Source organism: Diorhabda sublineata, chromosome 2 (assembly GCF_026230105.1).
Source record: "Diorhabda sublineata isolate icDioSubl1.1 chromosome 2, icDioSubl1.1, whole genome shotgun sequence".
NCBI classification, from domain to species: Eukaryota; Metazoa; Arthropoda; class Insecta; order Coleoptera; family Chrysomelidae; genus Diorhabda; species Diorhabda sublineata.
This window is the reverse complement of record NC_079475.1, coordinates 25,439,552-25,462,003: the sequence shown is the minus strand read 5'-3', so window position 1 is coordinate 25,462,003 and position 22,452 is coordinate 25,439,552. Positions and strand designations below refer to the sequence as shown.

Genomic DNA, 22,452 nt, shown 5'->3' with positions numbered 1-22,452 from the left:
TTAGCTAACAATATGATCTTAAATAAAGAAAAAAAAATGGGTATCCTTTTTATCATCAGATTAAATTTGCAAGTCAATGTTAAAACTTATTTTAAAAAAGTGTTGTGGCCACTCTGATTTGGATTCGAAATGACACTTAGAACCTGTGCACTGGAATAGGAGAAGTTCAGGACGATTTTCAACGCCATCTATGTTATCGGTTTACATCTAAAAGCTTACTTTTTGGTGTTTTATTTTTGAATGTTTGTCAATATGGATTCTGTAACTAAGTTAGAATCATGCATCGAGAAACAACCGAGATTATTGAAAGATCAACGTCCATCTTGCAAATGTGTATAAAATCTTTGCAAACGTCTTTGAGATTGTTTGTTTATTAGGTATTTGCATTTTTGTGCATTTGAAAGTGATTATTTGTTGCGAATTGTGCTGTCAATATGAGTAAACGAATAAAGGCCTGCTGTGTACCAGGATACACGAATAAGCATGAGGTGAGAGTAATATTTATTATTTATCAGCATAAAAATATTTAAATTAAAATTAAGTTGATATTTATACGAGATTAACTCTTTTCTTCCTAACTTCATTAATTTGTATTTAGGAAATCATCTTGTTGCATGGTTAAATGATTTTATCCTTATTTTACTTTTTTATAGCCATTCCATTCCTACGAATGAAGACGTTTGCAGAATTTGGTTACAAAGAATAAATAACCCCAAGTTAATGCGTGCAGATACAGTATTATCATCACATAGAATATGTGATATTCAGTTTGAACCAATTTGTAGAAACCCCAATGGCAGGTTAAAAAAACTTTCACTGTCAACTCTATATTTACCTGGTAAGTACTTATATTTACTGTGACAATAAACCTCTTATGAATCCTAGTGAAAAGTTATGCAGAGGAAAAGAATTGCCATTTTTGTTTGTACGTTACAAAAAAGGTAAAAATGATATTTTTTGGGTACAGGAGCAACCATCTTCATTTTCAACTCCAAAAGGCTGATAGGTAGGTATGAATTGTAGTATATTGTTTCCACAAAAATCTGCCTGTGAATTCTTCTAGTCATGTAATCAAGATGCTAAATTGTTTGAATCAGTACATTTTGGGTATAGGCATGATTTAACCATTTATGGCAGTTATAAGCAGGTAGTTATTTGAAAACAAAGAGAAATTGATTGATGTGTTTAACATCTAGGGAATAGGCTTTATGTTTTTATCTCATATTAATAACCAAAAGGATTATTCAATAATAATTTAGGTAAAAGATAAATGTCATTGTATATTTTCTATAATGTAGTTGTCCAATTGTTTATTTTCACTTACTGATTTCCTTTTTCTATTGAGATTAATTGGGACAATTTTTAGAATCAATTGTAAGGACTAGTTCCTCTATCAGCACTTTTACTGGTAACAGCCCAATAGAGGGAACAAAAAAAACTGTTAAGGTGTACACAAGGAAGCAATTATTTCAAGCCCTTGTTGAAGAACCTTGTAAGTATGAATTCAAAATGGCAATATTTTTATATATATTTGTAATAGTTGTAGTCACAACTATCGATACTGTCCATATAATAAATTTGAATTGAACCTGAAGTCATGAATTTATTTAATTTGTAGGTAGCTCTTCGAGTATCCTGTATGAACCAACAATATCGACTAATATGGAAACAGATAAACTTGAAGGGCACTCGACTGTGACAGATGAGTAAAAAAATTTTTTTATTTGTGGATATATTTATATAATGTCAAAAACAAAACAAAAATTAAAATAATCATCCTGTGTTTCAATATTCCATTTACCTATATCTTATATAAACCATTTAATTGTGAAATTCAGATGGTCCGACCTGGTTATTACATAAATTGTTAATGAAACCTAAATATTTTACAAAATACTTCATTTAAACAGCATTTTAATTTCAGGTATTTATATTTTCTTGTAAACAACAATATTTGAATTTAAAATGTTAGCAAAATAAAAGTATTTTGCATAATACTTTTGTTTCATTCACAATTTGATGCGACAACTAGCTTCGAGTATTTAAATTACTCGAGTTATTTTTAAATTTCCCACGAAATTAGCATGGATATGAACCTTAGATCAAATCTTTGATTATAGAAATCTTTTTTCTTGGTACGGAGCCAGTCCGAGAGATGTCGTTAGGATCGAACTTTGTCATCAAATTTTTATATAGAGTGGCAGATCTGTTGAGTATAAAATCTTAGATGACACATCATAACCTGTTCATCTTATTGAAAAGTGTGTATTTTATTATTTTAGAATTTGCAACTGATTTGTAATTATCCTAATAACAATTGCCTATTACAATATAAATTTTATATATGATGACTGACGAGAAAAGACCACAATTTGGAAATCGTTACTTAACTGAAGAAAAAAGTGTTTTTGAACATAATGCATGGTATGAAAACAATTCATTTGTTTTTTAAAGTTCCTTCAGTATATAATGTTTCAAAGAGTATGCGTTTTTGTTTTACACGAAATAGAAAGAAACCGAAATACGGATCTCGATATTTAACTGAAAATTCTGATGTGTTTTCTTTCAATGCTTGGTATGTTTATACGACCTTACAGGAATAAATTAGAATTGGAAATATTATTTTGCAGGGATGATGTAGAATGGGATGAAATCCAAGAGAAAGAAGCTCATAATAAAGTTACAGCAAATAGTATTGTAAAATTTAGTCAAGAAGATATAAATAAGTATGAAAAAGATGCTGACAAGTTTTGGAATGGATTCTATGACATTCATACTAATAGATTCTTCAAAGATCGCCATTGGTTATTTACTGAATTTCCAGAACTTAGTGATGATGGTACCAATGAGAAAAAAATATTTGAAATTGGCTGTGGAGTTGGTAATACTATATTTCCTATTTTACAATATTCAACCAATAAAAATTTAAAAGTAAGTGAAACAAATAAGAAAAATGTGATATGTAGCTAAATGGTATAGTAACAGTTTCCTAAATTTTTGAGCGATAACAACTTTATGTAGATCCTTTTAAGTTACTTAATTCCTTTTCCTATCTGGAATTAGTGAACAAACAAATTATTGTGTGTATGATCCTCTTCAACCATAAATCTACATATCAAAACTTGTAGCTGCACATTTTCATGTTTTTTATCTACCTTGAAATTGTAATTTGAGATTTAGAAAGAGTAAAATGTTAGCTGAGGCACAGTTTCAGCTTTTTTACTTTGGGTGGGGAGCCATGAATTAAATTAAAAATGGAATAATAGAAATATTAAAGCTGTGATCAGAACTCTTTTTTATGTAATTACTAAAAAGCAAGCACAAGAGCTCGAACCTATTACACTAGAGTAGTTCAGTAGTGCCTGCCATGTGGACATTGATCTTGGTAGCCAATTCCACGGGCTTGTACTTCTCCAAAGGCAGGAGTCCCAATAAATTGACATTCTGGGCGTCTGTAGGTGTGTTCATGAGCCATGTCTGTTAAGTAGGTTTTGCAAAAACTGCTCTAGGTGGGATTATGTTGGACATCGGCCTTGGTAGTATCAGTAAAACATAGTCAGATCAGTGAAGTTTCTTCCTTAACTAATTCGGCCACTTGACTATGCCAGGATATATTCATAAACCACATATTTTATAAACGTTTCCCACAGATTGCCCAAGGTTGATTTATTTTTGTAATTAAAGTTCAGTGCCCTAGATATATCTGTCATTAACCATGCGCCGGAAGGGCAATAGTGCCTTACCCAAAATTTTTAGACCTTTATAAGTATATTTGTTTAGATTAATGCATCAGTACTTGCTGTTAAGCTGTAAATAGTATTCACCGTATTATAAGATTGGTAATAAAATAGTATTTTACACATTTACACCAACGAATAGACGTTCCAATAATTCTCCACTATGAATGAATGAAAAACTTATTATTTTAAATGTACACGATTGCATAAAATACGATTACCCGAAATTTACTGTACAAGAAACTGTCGACCGATGTTCTCGAATGACTGGAGTTGGAAAGTCCACCATTTTTAAATGATTGCGGGGGAGAAAGATAGCAGGCCAAGAGAGCTATAATACAAGTTTGGTGTCAAAGACAGTTGTGCCCACTTTAAAATTAATTAACAATCTTTTAAATTTGCCTTTTTAAATAATTGATTGTCAGTATTGTAGGCAAAAGATTATATTATTCAACACTGATTATAATAATCAATGTACCGTACTTTCTACTGTCCTATATCTATTTCTATCTTGGTGAACAAAGTTTTTGGTTCTAACTCATTCAATGAAATAAGTGGTTTTTCTAGGTGTATGCTTCAGATTTTTCTTCTAAAGCTATTGAGCTTCTAAGAACTTCTCCAGAGTTTGATGAAAAAAGATGTGATGCTTTTGAGTTGGATGCTACTAATCAAGTATGGAATGTACCTTTTGAAGAAAGTAGTGTTGATATTATAGTATTAATATTTGTTTTATCGGCAATTAATCCTGAAAAGTAAGTTAGTACGTACATTCTAATATAGAAAACATTTTTATACAACTCCTTAATGGCAATAGTGATTTACACCTTTGAAATCTATATGTATATGTTCAAAAATTACGACATGTTAATGATCTGACTTACTTGCTAAAACTTAAAATCCCCATTTAAGACATAGTTCCAGATTTATAGAAATAATAAAAGAGAACTTAGAACAAGTACAAAGATGATTCTTGAAAAAGCGTTTCAAAAATTTGATTATCTATTTTCTGAGATTGACTTATTTTTTCTATTTGGAGTAAGAAGCAGAGTGTGCTTGAGTTAATGAAAAAAATATTAATTGTAATAAAGTTTGAGCTTTTCCCGCCTAAGTTTAGTATTCTGGAAGCATGGTAGATGTCTTGTTTGTATATACTTTTTTTGTTTAGCATTTTTAATGGCAATAAATTTCAGGTACACTACAGTGGTGGAAAATATTTACAAGTACCTAAAACCAGGAGGCCTGTTACTATTTAGAGATTATGGCAGATATGATATGGCACAATTACGCTTTAAACCAGGACGGAGTTTAGGAGATAATTTTTATGTTAGAGGTGACGGTACCAGAGTATATTTTTTTAATCGGGGTGAGTATTACTATAAAATGAATGAGCACTCCAGTTCACTGGATCATTAGTTTGATAATGGTTATCTTGAATCAATCTTGTTCCAGTAAGAATTGCAAAACTCGCTATTTAGGTTCAATTGTATAAATAAAAGATGTACAACAAAAGTGGATTATTTGCACAGTACTTATATATTATGAAGAACAACATACATGAGATTTTCATTTTTGATGGAGGTCATTTTGGTTAGTTGACAGAGCATCTCTCATTTGAGTTGTCAGGAAATAGTTTCTCAGTTATATTTCTGTCAAAGCAATTCGAACTATTATTTTTATCATTTTTTTCTTAAATTTCAATATCTCAGCTTATAGGACTATAAAATATACAATTAAAGAAAATGTTTGGAAATCCAGTGGAGTAATTTAAGTTTATCATAATTTATATTATATTTTACATCAATATTCTTCAGTTCGATCTATTTTTTATGTTATATATATATATATATATATATATATATATATATATATATTTATATATATACCTAGATTTTTTTTTATACCTAATACCTTTTTATACCTTTTTTGTTATAGATGAAATAAAGGAGCTCTTTGAAGGAAAAGGATTTCAAGAACTTGAAAATAGGGCTGATAGAAGGTTACAAGTAAATAGGGGAAAGTTATTAAAAATGTACAGAGTTTGGATTCAAGCCAAGTATCAAAAACCAAAATAAATTTCATATCAATTTTTGAATAACTTATTTAAATAATTTCTAAGTAAACAATCCACATAAATTTGTGCAAGTAGTGGAAAATCCTTATAAGAAAATTTATTCAAGATATTCATGTGAAAAATGATTAGAATTGCATTATATTGTTTTCGAATATAGGGGTCACTGGTCTACAGCACTCAAGATTGAAGATAAATAGATACGAACGAACTAAAGGGCATCTTCATAATTGTATGGAATATGCATTATTAGGATCAACCAATGTTATGGCGTAACTAGATTCTGATTGTTGGTTAAATATATAGAGGCAACATGAAACTGTGGTCTGAAAAATTATTGTATTAAATTTTGTGCGGACGTGATAAAAGCGATACTTTCTTAGATTTATGAATTTTTCGGCTAAATGAGATGCAACTCTAAGTTCTCCAGTAACTTCAGTTCTGATACCTTTTATAGTATGTATAACTATTAGAAACATTATTCGACCGGGAACTTTAGCTATTCGTTTATCGGCCAATATAATTGCAGATCAGTTATTAATAACATAATTAGGAAATACAGGCCCAAATATCAATTACTTTAGTAAATTTATTAATTATTGTCCAAATTTTATTCCTAACTCTTGGATCAGCAGTCGCAATTATTCAACCTTATGTTTTTGATATTAAAGTAATGTCAATATATTATATAATAATAACTTATTAATAATTACTTTATTAATTACAATACTTATTATATACCAATGATGATGAGATATCGTTCGAGAAGGAACACGTCAAGGATTACATACCTTCTTAGTTACTAAAGGTATTCGTTGAGGAATCATTTCATTTATTACATGTAAAGTATACTATAGTTTAGTGAACAATTTCTCAATGTGGAAGTGTCGAATCTGTTGATGTTGTTTATGACATTTTGTCATTCATATTTTCTTATTTGCAACAGTTCCAACAACCCATCCTTTCAGCACATAATCCAATAGAATCCAAGAAATTTTGATAAAAACGACAAAACTACAAATGAGCTAAGTTTTTCGGAAACATTGCAGAATACCTATAATTTTCTATCCCATACTACCAATGATCAACAAGATAGCTAAATAAATATGTTTTTCTTTATCGATTTAAAATACTTAAAGATTTGGTATAATTTATACAGTTTGAATTAAATTTGCTCATGATATGAAAATCAGTTCAAAATCTTTCTGAGCTTTTTATTTATTTTATTCGTCTAAATAACAACAAAATTGTAACAAAATTAATTCACAATAAGTACTATACATATATATTGTATGCGTGTTTTTACTACACAAATTAACAAAAAAGAGAAAAGGTTAGTCACTAAATTAAGATTAGAAATGGAACTAACAGTTTAAATACACGAAAAATATACAAGTACTACAATTGACCCCGATATTGTCTAGGTAAAGATATCTTGTTAAACAATTAATGAAATTGCAAAATTGGTAATTTAGTTACAAAATAGTTTGTTAATTGCAGAACTACGAATTACATTCATAAAATGATGTGTAAAATTATTTATAAATTATCTGCAACTATTATAAATTAAAAAAAAAAGTTTTACATGTAAAATCGTGTTTTATCGCAGAAAATATTGAAAAATATATTCACAATGCGGTGGAATAATGAGTTCAACAAGGAGTACCTTTTAAATAGGAAATTAGTGAAGAAAATTGCCTAGAAATACATGGCTTTTCAAGAATATTACACAAGAAAAGTTCAAAACCCCTGACTTTTTATTTCTATACCCCGAGATTAAATAGAATGTGTATTGTATCTGCATGCTTTATAAGTTATAATTATAACTGAACAATTGATTTCAAGTTGAGTCTCTTCTTCTACTGACTCCTCCTTATACATTGCGTTCCTTTTGCAAATGATCTGATTTATTTCAAATTGTGTTGAAAATACCAGCTCACCTGTTCTCACTTTGATATGGTGGGTCAAATGGAATGACAAACTGAGACATGCATTCTGTTCATTGTATTCTAACCAAAAATGCACTAGTCAATACAAAAGTAAAATAAAAATAAATTCGCAAATCTTGATTACAATGTTAATCACTAGACACTAATCAAATAACCAAGTAAATATACCCCGAAACTTCGCCAAATAACTGATCTGAGTTATTTTCGTAAAACAAAAGGGGGGAGGTAAATTTCTCAATTCATCTGATTTGATTAAAATTAAATGGGACTTAGAATTGAATGAGCTGCACTTAAATGAGTTCAAATTATTTCAGATTTCATACAAAAGGAACGCTACTATAATTTATCAGGAGGCAAGAGAAGAAGAGACTCAAACTGAAATTCGGAAATGGCTTTACGACAGAAGTGACGTTTGAGTCACAATAATAAGCAAAATAGAAAACCAAATACTAAACAATATTTATATTGCAGAACTCCCAAGTTTAGAAATTCTCAATCCGTGTCTATAAATTATACAGGAAGGCTTTCTTAATTATTCTCTATGCTAGATACATAAAATCAAAGATGAATAAGTAGTAAACATATAACTTTTCTTTAAATATTGTACCTCAAAATATGTTTCTGTTAATTGGCTCAACCCAGATTTTGTGAAATTTAGTGTATTAAGTACTGAAAAATAAAATTGACGGTGAAAATAGTTATTTTCTCATTATTGGAAAATTACTTTTGGATTCAATTATAATTACCATCAATAGTCTGTAACATTGTAATGAATGTGTTTATCAAGTATAATTTGTGCAGGCTTGATATTATTATGGAAGTAAAAGTTAACCACAGATCACAAATATTGATTACAATGATGGCTGATACATAAAGACTCATGACATTTTCACTAGCCTCTGATTTCAATATTAATGTTATAATAATTCAACCTCATAACAAATGTGACTTGTTCTAGTGATATATTTATAAAATGAATACATAACATCCCTCACTTACTACCTGGTATTATCCATGTATTAATAATTATTTACAATACATTCCTGACATAAAAATCTATTGTCCTAGCAGTAGGGGAAACTAAGAGGCAAAGTGGGGATTTACTCGTCCATAATGGAGACATATTGGAGTTAGATAGGAAGAATGAAGCGATATATTTTTTCCTTCAGGAGTGGCAGAGGTGCCCATAGATTTTTTTAGAAACGATAACTTAGAAATATTTGGGGTACCGAAATAAACTTGATTTCTCTGTGATGGTGTTCCAAAATTAAAATTTATTAAACTTTTTAAAAGCAAATAACTCGATAACCGATTGAGTTACACGAAGAAGAGTAACTTTTTGTAGAATGTAATATTTTTTTATTATTTTAGTTGTAAGTGTAGTCCGAAAAAAGTTTACTTTGATTTAATTAACACAAACAAGTGTAACTAGCGCCCTCTATTAGCAATGTTAAATTAGAGTGCAAATTATGATTCCTCATGCCAAAAAACGTAAAATTGCCAATTTTCAAAGAGAAATTGTAAAAACTTAAAAAATTATTGCGAAAATCAAAATTTAAACTTTGAACCCCGTTGTTGAGCAGAATCATCATATTTTGAGATCTAGAATATACAGTTCATAGATTGGACATTCTTATTGCATCACCCTGTATATCAATTAGATAAAATATATTATAAATTGTGTTTAAATATAGTTTCTAAAAAATTCATTTTTGTATTAACAAAAAAGTTACTTCACTATTATTTGAAAAACTACATTTTTTAAGAAGCCATTATTGTTTGTTGAAACAATCAATGGCAGTAGATAGAGTAGAAAAATGAAATGTTTCAAATAAATTTTTTACGTATACTTTTGTGGCTGGTCGTTGTTGATAAAAATGGCGGTTTATAGAATATATGGCACAATATGGTGATGTATATTACAGTAATTATTGCCAACATTACACATTAAAATGCATTTAAGAATCATTTCAAATATGGAGTATTATTCATAAAATACGTTTGTAAAGAGTCGGAAGGGAATATTTTAGTGCACAAAAATGCAAAACGACAAATTCACAATTCGATTTATTTAATAAATTTGGTAATTTCGGACGAAAGGACGTTAACAAAATATATTTATTGTAATAATTTATAAATGATAAAAGCTTCATAGATTTTTTTACATACTAAGTTTTAATTTTAGAATGTTAATGTGAATCAAGACAAAGGAGTTTTTAATTTACAACTTAAATCATTGACTGCTTATCCCAATCTTTTAAAAGCTATTTTTAAATAATTATATAGTCAAATAGTACATGTAGCAGCCGTAGAACTGCGGGGAAAAATGAAATGAGGAAGGGAACAAGAATTCCGATGGAAATTACTAGAGAAGGATGTAGAATATATTTGAGTAAAAAGGAGTTTATGCTATACATAGAAAAAACAGGAATCTATTCTATTCGTTCTGTTCTCCAAATAAACATAAGATACAAATTTATACGGGAAATTACACAGGTCTGCAACAAAAATGTTGTCTAGATGTTTTTGACCGATTTCTATACATTTAGGTGTTGAGCTGAAAACTAAAAAAATACCCAAAAAATTCTAGAACTTCAGATTATTTTGTAAAACGCTAAATTTAATTAAATTTTTGGGCTAACTTGTCATGAATAAATGAGTACAATTTTATATTGATTATTATTTTTAAATCTCTTGGTTAAGTGTAGTGTAGTCTGTTTGGAAGTGTGTGAATTCGTCTGACAGTTTCTGTTGTGGCGAATATATGATATTAAAGCAACAACTAAATAATACGGACTTTGTAAAAAAAGTATACTTCGCGTATTTTGGTTAAAACTCTTTGTTGAAGACCTTCGAAATTGGTTTAAGGTCAAGAAAAAAGCTTTCCAATATGCGATTCCTATTATATGGAGCAAGCAAAAGAATCATAGTGATGATTGTTACTTTTCTTCGTGTTCTGTGAAAGGGTATAATTCAAAACGGAAGCAGCCAATTTCATACCCCAATCTGCAATCAGCTATTCATCTCGTCCCTCATGGGACCGATATGCCAGTGCCCAAGGCCCCTGCTACCCTGGAAGAGATTCCAAGTTTTGCGAAGATGGTGCTGTACCCGAACCCAATAACAAGTCAAGTTTTGCATTTTAAGATGACAGCAGTTCGAAATTGTTTAGCCAGGGCGAGCTAAATTATTTGGTAAGAAACTTGAATCTTCCTAAAAACGCTGCTGAGTTGCTTGGATCAAGGTCCAAAAGCAAGAACTTACTTTTGCCGGGAATGTATTTCTCATGGTTTAGATACCGTGAGAAGCAGTTCACTTCCTACTTTGCCCAAGAGGACGAGTTGGTTTATTGAAGGCTTGATGAAGACAATTAAGATCTCATACGACCCAGCACAGTGGGATATTTTCATAGATTCTTCAAAAAGAAGTCTTAAAGCAGTTCTGCTTCACAAAGGCGGTTTCTATGCTTCCTTTACTGTCGATCATTTCGTACACCTCAAAAAAACCTACAAGAACTTGGAATTTATTCTTGTAAAGAATAATATCACCACAAATTTTACTAAATTTACTTTGATGTAAACACTTTAAGAGGGTATATAGACTGAGGACGATTTAACAATAGAACTATAGTATTATTGAATTCTTCAAATGGAGTGGGGAAGTCTAACCAATTAATGTCTTCAAAAACTCGAATGTTCGAATAATTAGAAATGACTACTGTGCCACAATACGTGAACAAAGGAATAATCAAAATGTTTGAAGAAAAACGTAACAAGCTAAATGGCATGTTACGACAGGTAAAAATATTAAATACTGCTCCCGTAGACACTATAAAACATCGAAAGTAATGAGGTGGCTGTTCTCCTACACACATCTAATAGTATAGGCAGTGTTACCATATACCGTTCAATTCACAAAAGGGTTACTTTCCATTTTATATTTGAAAACAAAAACCAATGGCCAATGGCACAAGATAAACAACCTTAGATAGTTAATATATATTTCTCTACTCCATTAGTTATCGATTTAATGAATTATTGTCGTAATATAGTATTTTGAGCTTGTCTATGATTTAAGTTTTTATCTTTTATCAGTTGTTATTGTGAAACAAAAAAACAAACTAAATATGTTATTATGTAAGCCAGAACAATGTTGTGATTGTTTTTCACATTTTTGTACAAAATTCGTAAACAATAGACCTAAGTAAATAACATCAAATGATAATACATTTTAAAAAGTAGGTTTATGTATTGGACAGGTTCTATTATGTATAAGGCTTATCAAAATCACATAATTAGTAGTGATGGAAGTTTGCAATTAAAATCAGTTGAAATAACATACAAATAAGTTTGAAACTTAAATTATTATCGACAACTACTAGTAATAAAGAATACGAGAAAAGTTTAATTAAGTGAAATACATTGACAACTCGTGAGTTGTATAGAGAAACGGCGATAAGCGACTTAGTACTGTCCTCATCATCATTAGTTTCGGCATTTGAAGTCTTTCTTTGATGCTGTTGAAGGAAAACGATGATGAAGAGCTCATTGTTTAATTCATAGGTGATAATATTTCAAGATGAGGATCCAGTTATTGAATTTAAACCACTAATAATAATTTAAGATGGAAATGTTTATGTATGACTGTTCTATTTGTAGCAGCACGTATTCATAAAATTTTTATACACAATATATAACATTAAAGAAATGTATGAAATAACAATACTGATTCTCTTATATTATTATTAAAACCGTTTTAACTATCAGACTGTTCGACTTGTTATGTGCTCGACATTTTTTTATATTCTTCTATATCTTTGGTCATGTCATTTTTCTCTATCTTCTCTTTTGTCGAGGCCCTTTGTAGGTTTCTCAATTACCACATGACAGTGTTTTTTATTACAGAGAATAGGTTGCTGATATCATTTAAGCATACTTATTATTTGTAAACGGTAAGTGCACAGTTTAATTTTTGATATAATAGCTAAAACATTATTTAGGTTGTAAAAAGTGTAGAAAAGACCAGATATATAATACCAATTTAAGTAGTATATCTATACAAAAAGTACTAAAAATATAAAAATTTTCAAATAAAAATATGAAATCGCTTGCAAAAAAGGGGTTTTATAGAAAAGATATGGCACTAAATTTCAGTCTCAGACATATGATAAACCTGAAAATTTTTTGACAATATAATTGACTAGCAGCTATCGATATGAAATTTCTGATTTTAAGTGCATTATTTTTGTATCACTCAGTCTAACCAGATTTTTCTACAGAAAAATCTTGTTGATATACTCCTTGTGCATATCTTTAATCGAGATATCATCCAATCATTATTCCAATTGACTTACTGATTTATCTACGCTTATATTATCGCTATATGCAGCATGCACGCTTTCACAAACAAAGCGATATTGACTCTGCAAAAAAAATTAATAAAAACTCAAACATATTATCCATATATTGACTGTAACTAAAAATATTAGGAAATAATTAGGGTACTAGGGATTTATGCTTATGTAACGCAAGTATAGATGTTTGGTGGATAAATATATCATGCTTGGATCACAGAATCGTTGTTTTAATAGATGAAAGCAAGGCAAGTTTTGAAGTAACGAAAATTTCATAAACTATCAACGAAATAAATGAGGCAATGTCCCAATCTGTTATCACATATAAACTTATTCTGAACTGATTCAAAAGTTAATATATGTGTTCGATAATGAGGTGGCTGAACTGGTGAAACCTGATAGAAAGATAAATACAGTGTTTACCGGACCGATTGCTTTCAAATTTTGTGGAAATCTTTTTCATATATTTCTCTATCGCGTCTGCCTTGGATTTTAAAAAAATTCAATTGGGAGTATTTTGAAATAATTTTAAAAGGTCAAAAAAGGGGGAAAAACATTTATATTTCATGTCGACGCCATTTTGTGATTTGTTTTTTATTAGCTAAGGTCAATGCGATAGCGATATCTTTACAGATCAAGAATTTTTACAATTTTTTTGTTCCAGATTTCTACAAGGGCTGAAATCATGTTAACCAGGGTGCACCGTTTTTTGTAGCCCCCACTTTAACAACTTGTAATTCATTGAAATTCTGATTTTTATTACAATATTTTATATTCTTGAGAAGTCAATAAATACCATATAAAAAATGGATAGTAAAAATGTATTTAATTTTTTTCCTTTACTTTCAAAAATGCCTAAAATTTAGGCTTCTTGTATCTAAAATAAATTTGATAAAGTTAAAGAAGATATAAAATTTTACTGATGTCTTTTTCGGCTTTGTTATTTGTTTTGTACTGAAGAGGTCAGCATAAGTCAGGAATCAAATTTGCATTAAGAGAATGCGTTTCAACATTCGTCGTAAAGAACGATTGGATATTTGAGGGTCTCCCTATAGCCGATGCTTTTTTGACAGCCAGACATAATTGGACCTCTGTATTTAACTATTGAAAAAATTCGTTATATTGAACTACTCTGATGTGTAAATACAAGAAATTACTTACAGCATTTTGTATCATCATAGCTCGTTGTTCCCTCATAGTTTTAACTATTTCTAAAGGATAAACTGGTTCGTTAACCTCCATTAAACATAAAGCAGTTTCCATCAATACCATCACACCCGTTCTGCCGATACCGGCACTACAATGTACCACTACAGGAGCAGAACCTTTCCTTGCCGATCGAACCTTTTCAGTAAAATTTAGAAATTGTTGTGGGGAATCAGGCACTCCGTGATCAGGCCACGCAATATATTGCATATGTTTTATATCTCTTGATTCATTATTCTAAAAAAAATTTAATCAACTGCTAAATGCTATGTATTGTGAATATATGTGTTTAACTGAAAATTAATAAAGTTTTACTATTTAAACAAAGTATAAAATGACTTTTACCTTAATGTCGCAAAGAACAAAATCTCTAAAAACAAAACTTTCAGAAGGATCAGTCTCTTCAGAAATACATTTTATAGTAGTATTTTGCATAGTTAAGGTTTCACCTATACTCGGCCAGTATTTATGACATTTGGCTCGTCCCCTTTCTATAAGAGTAGTTAACATTACAATCAAATTGCAGTTTTCTTCAAGGATCATTTGCCAAAAGTCTTCAGTGGTCGCTGGTAAAGGACCTTGAGTTGCTATGTAATGGTTAACTGTTTCAGTACCAGATATTGACATGTTTACATAATTTGCATTGATATAGTCACCATTTGTACCACTTTTCAACACAACTCTAGTCGTATCATCTGAAATAGGAGTATTTATAAATGATCAATCAAGATAAACATTTTGTTTTAAATTTCGAGGGATGAAATTTGCGGTAAATATACAAAATAAAATTTCAGCAATTATTAAACATTAAGCTACCTGATGAATTGTATGACACAAATTAAACATTTCTAGATCACAAACAAAATTGATTTCATTGAACATTAATTGTAAAAATAAAAGTATTTTATTAGAATACTCACATGGCAAAATATCTCTATATCGATTCTTATTCACATTTTGTGATTTTAGCGATTCATCGCATGTCAAATCAGGATGTTTTCTAAAAAGTGTTTCGTATCGCGCTATTAATGTTCCACTAGCTAATCCATCAGCTAACAATAGCATACTTTGTTGGAGAGCGTTTCCAGGAGATGGAGGTTCTATGTCTCCTGCAGGTACATATTGATATGGCGGTTCTTCATAGTCTTCATAACCTTGATACAAGACGTTGGCTTTCACCATTAATACTAGCTTACCTAAAATATAAAAAATCTCGTTAAAATATGATATAACCTAGGCTTGGGCGAGTTTAGAAATATAGAGAAACATTGTGTTATGAAAGTAAATAGTGAAATGAACAGACTATATTTTGCATTTAGCCACATAAAGAGATCTGTGGAGTAAAAACCCACTTCAATCAAAGTGTATATCACATGAGTTAAAATGAAAACTTTCTAAGAGCGTGTTTCAGTTACAATAAAAATCTGCTTCTTATTTTTAGAATCTATAATAAATTTCAATTCAAGTTTATTCAAAACATCATAAGTCTAAATGGTTCCGATTTTTACTTATATCAATTTTTTATTTTATTTTAACAGATACATAAACAATGATTAAAATTAGAAATTACTAGAATTTGTCTGAGCTTCATAATTCTTTGGAAATAAACTATACAGGGTACTCAGAAATTGATGCCGAATCTGACTAAAAAATTGTATCATTCACATTTTAAAAAGGCAACCCCATTTTCTGTCAATAGGTGTTATAGAAAAATCTGACCCTCTTGAAAATTAGTGTGAACCATTTTAATTATACTTACCTGAATTTGTAATTCTAGCTTCTTGAATTAATTTGACAACGTCTTGGTGAAGAGCGTGTGTTACATCGTGGCCATTAATTTGTAACAACTGATCGCCTTCCGATAATCTTGGCACACATTTATCTGCAGGTGTATTTGGAGCTACTCTAGATACTAAAATAGGCACATTTTGTTCACTTCCACCTACAAAAAATGCTATATTCACACAATATTTCACTATTCGAATTGACTGCTGGACATTTTGTAAAGTACATACTGTTACGAACTCGTCCAACGATTTAGATCGTAAAGCAAGTGCTGTTCTATTATGATAATTGAATTTAAAATTTGGCGGATATGGCGAAAAATTCTCGGAAGGATCATTTTTTTACTTAGGAGGACAATTTCTTAATATTGTTTTTATAACTTATTTACAATATGTTGTGGCCGTTTTTATAGAATCATTTTTTCGTTTGTTTTCAATCTAAAATCCGAAGTATTGAGAAATCCGATGTGCATAAATAAGCGCTTGTTTCTTAGTGTATAATTTAGTGAATAGTGAAGTCTTAGTGCATAATTTGGTGAATATTGAATAGTTGAGTGAATTTAGTGTTAGTGTATAAATAAATTAACAAAAGAGCATTGTGTATAAATTCACCCCACCTATTAAATAAATAAGAAAAACATTTTAATACTTGAAGAAAAATTTGTGGTATAGTTAAATGTAGCTACAATCAATTGTTTGTGTTTTGTTGATGGCTATCAGAGCGATTAAAAAACTTTCACCCAAAAACTAAGAATAAAAGAAAAAATGATATATTTGTACAACTCAATTATTGACACTTGTTATTCAAATGGAAACTTTTAAAGTAATTTAGGAAAAATTAACAAGAAAAAACATTTTTTTCATAAATGTTATAAGGAAATTCTAAAATATATTGAAACTGCGTTTTTTGAGGCTTGCCGGGTGATCCAAAGAATCAGATTACACAGTTCTCTATAAAAAAATATGATCAATTACATAATAAAAAAACATTATCCATAAAAGCTCAATACGCAGAAGTCATTTCAACTATCGAAGCCAACAAATGATCAAGTAATTTATATATTTAAGATTCTTGCTTAAATAATTCACAAAAGACTATTGAATTTTGGTATAAAATGAAATATAATGAACACTAAGGGACTAGAACCAGGTATTTTTATTACCTTATCGCTGAAATGATTGAAGTAACAAATTATATTGATAATAAAAGTAATGGATTCATAATATATAGATATAGAAGAGCTCATATTTCATCATAATAAATAGAATTGAGAAACTACACTTTATTCACTTTTGGTTTACAACAAACGAAACTGACAGTTATATTTGTCACATAGTTCATATGCCTATAACTTCAAGACCAAATATAAGTTAATAAAAGGAAGGTTTTGAAAATACAAATCCATAGCAGAATGAAGAGAGATTAGGAATGAAAGAGAATATTTCTGATTGATGGTGCTTAGGCTAAGTATTATGTTGAAGGGAAAGACCAAAGTTAAGAAAGAGAAAACTATATTGGGATAATTGCCAAATGACAAAGATGAGTAGAAATTCTAGGGGTTTTAACACCACTGATGATGATAAATATACGGCATATTATATTTTTGATCTTCATAAAACCTTTTAGATGTTTGTGATCCATTTATGATGTCTTATTCTTATTTAAACATGTTTTGTAAGCTTTCTTCCAATGACATTCACAGATTTAACCTGTTACATGAAGACCAACGGATTTTATATGATAATATGCAGATTAGTATTAAACACAGTTAAAAAATTCACCTTTCACATTAAAACCATATTTTCCTTCTTCATCAGGATGGAGAACAATCGTTACTAAATTATCATCGATTATTTGCGACGTAGGGGAATGACTTAAACTATATGGCGGAGTATCATATAATCCATTAGAAGTGGGAGAAGGTGGTTCTTCATCTGCATAACTTATAACTCTTCCTGCTATTCCAGGCGAAAAGGGACCTTCTAGTGTTCTTTCCAAAAAACCTCCATCACTGAAAGAAAATAAAGAAAATAGTGACACCATACTGCCAACATTTTCTCTAGTGATTCGAAATTCCGATTTTGAGATTTTTTCCAATATTTTTTATCGTGAAAATACTAGTAATTATATGATTATGGGTATACTCATATCTTACTCATCTGATATCCTACTGTCTTCAGTCCATGCTTTTTTAGGTTCTTTGGTGTCTAATGAAGTGACTTTATGAGCGTAAGGTCCTGGTGGTCTAGCAGGAGCTGTTATCAGTTTTCCTCTATCTTCTAAATGTGGAGGTGTATGAGTAGAAGTGCGACCCTATAAAAAGAAGCTGGATAAAAATGTACCACTTCATTATATAACTGAATGAAATAAAAATATGGTGGTACTGAAATAATGTTCACTTTAGTCAGCATTGATGGAAAATTTATTTTTATCTCTTTAAATCAAATATAAATTATTTGGAACACTTGTAAAAAGATAAGACAGTTCAAAAAAGGCAGGTATATCTTGAACAATATGTACACATTAGATAATACTCCTGTTTTATTCTATAAATTGGAAGCATAGATAATTATGAAGGCCACAAAGAAGTTGAAACCATTTGAGATATGTTTAGATGTACATACATTGAAAACACCCTAGATCTTAGATTAACTAATATCATGATTCTTAGACTGGATAAATGTGGAAAATGATTAACAGCTTGAAAATTTAAAAAATTCTGTACTTGGCTTGCATGATAAGAAATTTCAAAGACAAGCATACTGAGAAGAGAAGTATTTAATACAGAAGAATTTCATGGTTAACAACTCTCAAAACTTGATTTAGTATGACAATATTCGGATGAATCTGAGTAGCAGCAAATTATATTAAAATATAATGAGGCAATATCGTAAAAATATCTATTAAATGAGTACAAAAATCAAGTCTTAAATCAGTATCATAGCTCGCAAAATGGACAAATTGGTAATTTTTTTATAATTTGTACTACTCATTGCATTTTGTATTTCAATTGTTATATATTATATATAAATACAAAATATGGAATTTGTTAACTTTGAGCATGCTAATTTTGTTATAGTGGTGGAAATATTAACAACTAGGGTTATTAATTTGATGACTACAAAAACATATTTTTTCCATACCACCAAATATTTACTGGGCGATCTCACGAATTTTCTTTCTAAAATCCCTCTCTGTCGTACCTCTGCCACTGTTTGATATTCTGTTCTTCCAGAATATGTGAATTTGGAACCAAGAGACAATGGAAATTTTCTTTTCACTCTCGGTGAATGAAGGCGGAAAAATGTGTGATGTTCAACACATGATTTCCAAAGAGTTTTAGATGAACGATATGTCTCCATGTTGAAACCAAGCAAGGTATCATACGATTCAGACTAAAAAAACATAATGTAATAAAAGGTAAAAGCTGTTAGTTGAAGATTCATTTTCATATCATGAATAAATGATCTATATGGCCTAAACCATATAATTTCACTAACAATTCATAAATGAATTGTATTCTATTTTATTTCTTTGTGAAAATAAGTTAATGGTTTTACTTACCAGCTCTCGACGAAGTTGTATAAAAAACTGTTTCCTTTTAAATGAAATTTTCATAATTTTAGACCATGAAAAAACGTTAATTCGAATATTATTTTGAAACACTACTAAACCTAAATGTGTCACTCCCAATTGGATTTCTTTATTTGCACTATCTCTAGCTTTATGTAATTCTACTCCATACATTTCAATCCTTTTGGCATGGTCCAAAAAATTGAATTCAGCATCTGCAGGAAGTTGGCCTCTAAAAATTTATACACATATAAAGTGTGTTCACAGATTTAAGAATATAGAAAAATGTATAAAGTAGCTGAAATCTATCTCAACTTATGAATAGTAATATCAGACTAAGAATTTATACTTACTTGTGCAGTTTGTGTAATTCTGATATTTTTTTCTCAATGTCATCATTTTGATTTGGAACAAGTTGAATATTTGATAAGTAATTTGGTCCATGTTCTTCAGGTTGATAATCACCTAATTCAGCTGAAACATGCATGCAATATAAATCCCTTACTCATAGTGACAGCATTTTAAAAAAGTTTACAGGTTGTTTTAAAAATACATGAAATAAATTTGATAGATGCAACAGGTATCAGAAATCTGTTGGTGTAGGAAGGGGTAAATGTTACGTATGTAACAGTTATGTAACTTACATTGTACAGTATAACTAGCTAATAGTATGGCAGTGCTTGGGGGTAAATATAACTTCCCTTCTAAAATATCTCTTCTTAATTGTAAATAAAACTGATAACGGGTATATTCTTCTTGGAGTTTACTTGGATCGGATACATAAAACTTAACTCTAAAATATAAAGGATATTGACAGGTTCCCAGCTGTTTTTTTATTGACTTGGACGGATCTAACCAGCGCTAAAAAGTTAATTTTTCAATATTGGCTATACTACTCCTAATGGTTATGTTTAATTAGCTTATACCACAATGTTTCAGTAATTAATTAATTGATGAGTAAATGAACAACTATTTATTAATTCAATCATTTGAAACACTTACATTTGCTATGAATGTTGTTACATAAAAAATAGAAAAAATACTGAAAGAATTACTCAAACTTTTCATCATAATCAGAATCATGGATACATGAAATATAATAACCATCTCTTACCATCCACGCAGAACTTCTTTTTCCGGGTAAATTACCATTATCTGAAAACTGCAATCCAAAATAATCTTTTTCAACTAGCTCAAGATGATGGTAAACCTGTTCCAATAACGTACTGCCTTTGGCACGTTTTTCAATATGAAAAACATGTTCTGTGTCATCTAGAAATTTCACAGTAATACTTAATGTTTTTAATTTTCTTTCTCTCGCTGCAGCCAGTTCTAATGCATGTACATTATATGTACCACTAGATCCACTGAATGCTCTTTTAGAGACACTCTCAATCATACTTGAAAATTCAGATGAAGCCACCTACCATCCTTCTTTACATTCTGAAACAATGTAGCTATTAATCATCATAAAATAGTTCAGATCTGATATTCTTAATATTTTTCCAATTATGAAAAAACAGTTTAACTGCATATTTCCTGAATAGTAGAAAAGGAGACTTCATAACATTAATTATTTTTTGCTTTCCACTATCCCAAGAGGTGAAATTTTCATAGTTATTGTCAAAATTAACAAGAAAATACAAAAATCAGAAAATATAGATATTTAGAAAAAAAATGGAGAGCCTATAAAGCCTTGAAAGAGGAATAGATTATTTAATTAAAAATACTAATAAAATGCATGACATCTGTTTCTTTGATAAAGAGATAAGTGAAACACCAAAAATATAAATACATATATAAGTATACAATATTAGCACTAATTTTTGTGTGAGGGTTTGATTCCAGATAAGCTGAAAAATAAAGTTACATAGAAACGAATATGAAAAATATGAAGCTATTAGAAAATTATATTATTGAATATGATACAATATGCAAAATTTCAAATTTTCCACAAAGCATTTTCAATTTACCAATATAAATAGCTGTTAGGTTCATATAAACTCCAATTAGTGAAATATATAATAGATAAAATTAAAACTAATAATAAATTAAAACTAAGAACTAATATTAAGTGCTTTCAATTATTTCAAAGTGGATCTTATATTACAAAAGTGCTAAGATGAATTAAGTGATATGTATACATTTACACTTTTTGTAAAAATTCTAAAGTAACATGATAAAAGTAAACGTTTCCGGAACGCCCAACTTTCAAATTTAAATAAACAAACCTAATAATCTGTGATTTAACTAATGTGTCATTTCAATGTAAACTGTGAACAATAATATATATTTAACTGAAGTTATCTAGTACATTACTTACATATCACATATCACAATAGTTCCTTGTTTATAATAAAAAATATATAGTCGTTAACCTATTGGTCTTGTTCATTTTTTAATTAATTCTGATTGTCGTTTTAATCAAAAGGGAAATAATAATAAAATTACCTAAGATCCTCTCTTTTTCATCACGATTTCATATTAATTGTGGTGTTGATGAACTAACGATATTAAAAAATGGTCTAGTTAGTAATCTGCGAAGCACATTTCTTATTTTGTTCTTTTTTTTTAATTACATTGACACATAATTATTTAACTTTTATCAATTATCCACAGACATATTCGACGCTGCCACTGTCATTAGTCAATATCTTCTTCGTTTCTTACGTGCACTATAGATTATAATTACACACCGATAATCTTATCGGCTTTCATTTTGTCGACTGACGACCTTACTACAAGTCGTACTTAAATAAAGTTACAATTAATATATTAATC

General features: G+C 29.5%; 2 protein-coding genes across 6 annotated transcripts; one reads left to right on the top strand and one right to left on the bottom strand.

Moving 5' to 3' along the window:
* The first annotated feature begins 246 nt into the window (after positions 1-246).
* On the top strand, positions 247-6,482 carry LOC130440460 (tRNA N(3)-methylcytidine methyltransferase Mettl2). Of its 2 annotated transcripts, none has more exons than XM_056773613.1 (8): positions 247-488; positions 654-838; positions 1,367-1,492; positions 1,619-2,424; positions 2,631-2,931; positions 4,305-4,489; positions 4,928-5,100; positions 5,670-6,482. In XM_056773613.1, the coding sequence occupies exons 4-8, from the start codon at positions 2,345-2,347 to the stop codon at positions 5,807-5,809; spliced, it is 879 nt and encodes a 292-aa protein (XP_056629591.1). In that variant the 5' UTR covers positions 247-488; positions 654-838; positions 1,367-1,492; positions 1,619-2,344; the 3' UTR covers positions 5,810-6,482. The 2 variants fall into 2 exon arrangements, with proteins under 2 accessions (XP_056629591.1, XP_056629590.1); XM_056773612.1 differs by having other exon boundaries at positions 1,619-2,575.
* Positions 6,483-9,802: 3,320 nt separating this feature from the next.
* LOC130440455 (tyrosine-protein phosphatase non-receptor type 4) lies at positions 9,803-22,333 on the bottom strand. Of its 4 annotated transcripts, none has more exons than XM_056773601.1 (14): positions 22,123-22,278; positions 20,882-21,114; positions 20,786-20,833; positions 20,316-20,532; positions 20,025-20,145; positions 19,663-19,903; positions 19,242-19,493; positions 18,254-18,411; positions 17,880-18,109; positions 16,073-16,255; positions 15,234-15,509; positions 14,659-15,008; positions 14,269-14,550; positions 9,803-13,176 (listed from the first exon to the last, which is right to left on the bottom strand). In XM_056773601.1, the coding sequence occupies exons 2-14, from the start codon at positions 21,068-21,070 to the stop codon at positions 13,090-13,092; spliced, it is 2,634 nt and encodes an 877-aa protein (XP_056629579.1). In that variant the 5' UTR covers positions 21,071-21,114; positions 22,123-22,278; the 3' UTR covers positions 9,803-13,089. The 4 variants fall into 4 exon arrangements, with proteins under 4 accessions (XP_056629579.1, XP_056629581.1, XP_056629578.1 ...); XM_056773603.1 differs by having other exon boundaries at positions 19,302-19,493; XM_056773600.1 differs by having other exon boundaries at positions 20,786-21,114; positions 22,123-22,333.
* Positions 22,334-22,452: the final 119 nt, after the last annotated feature.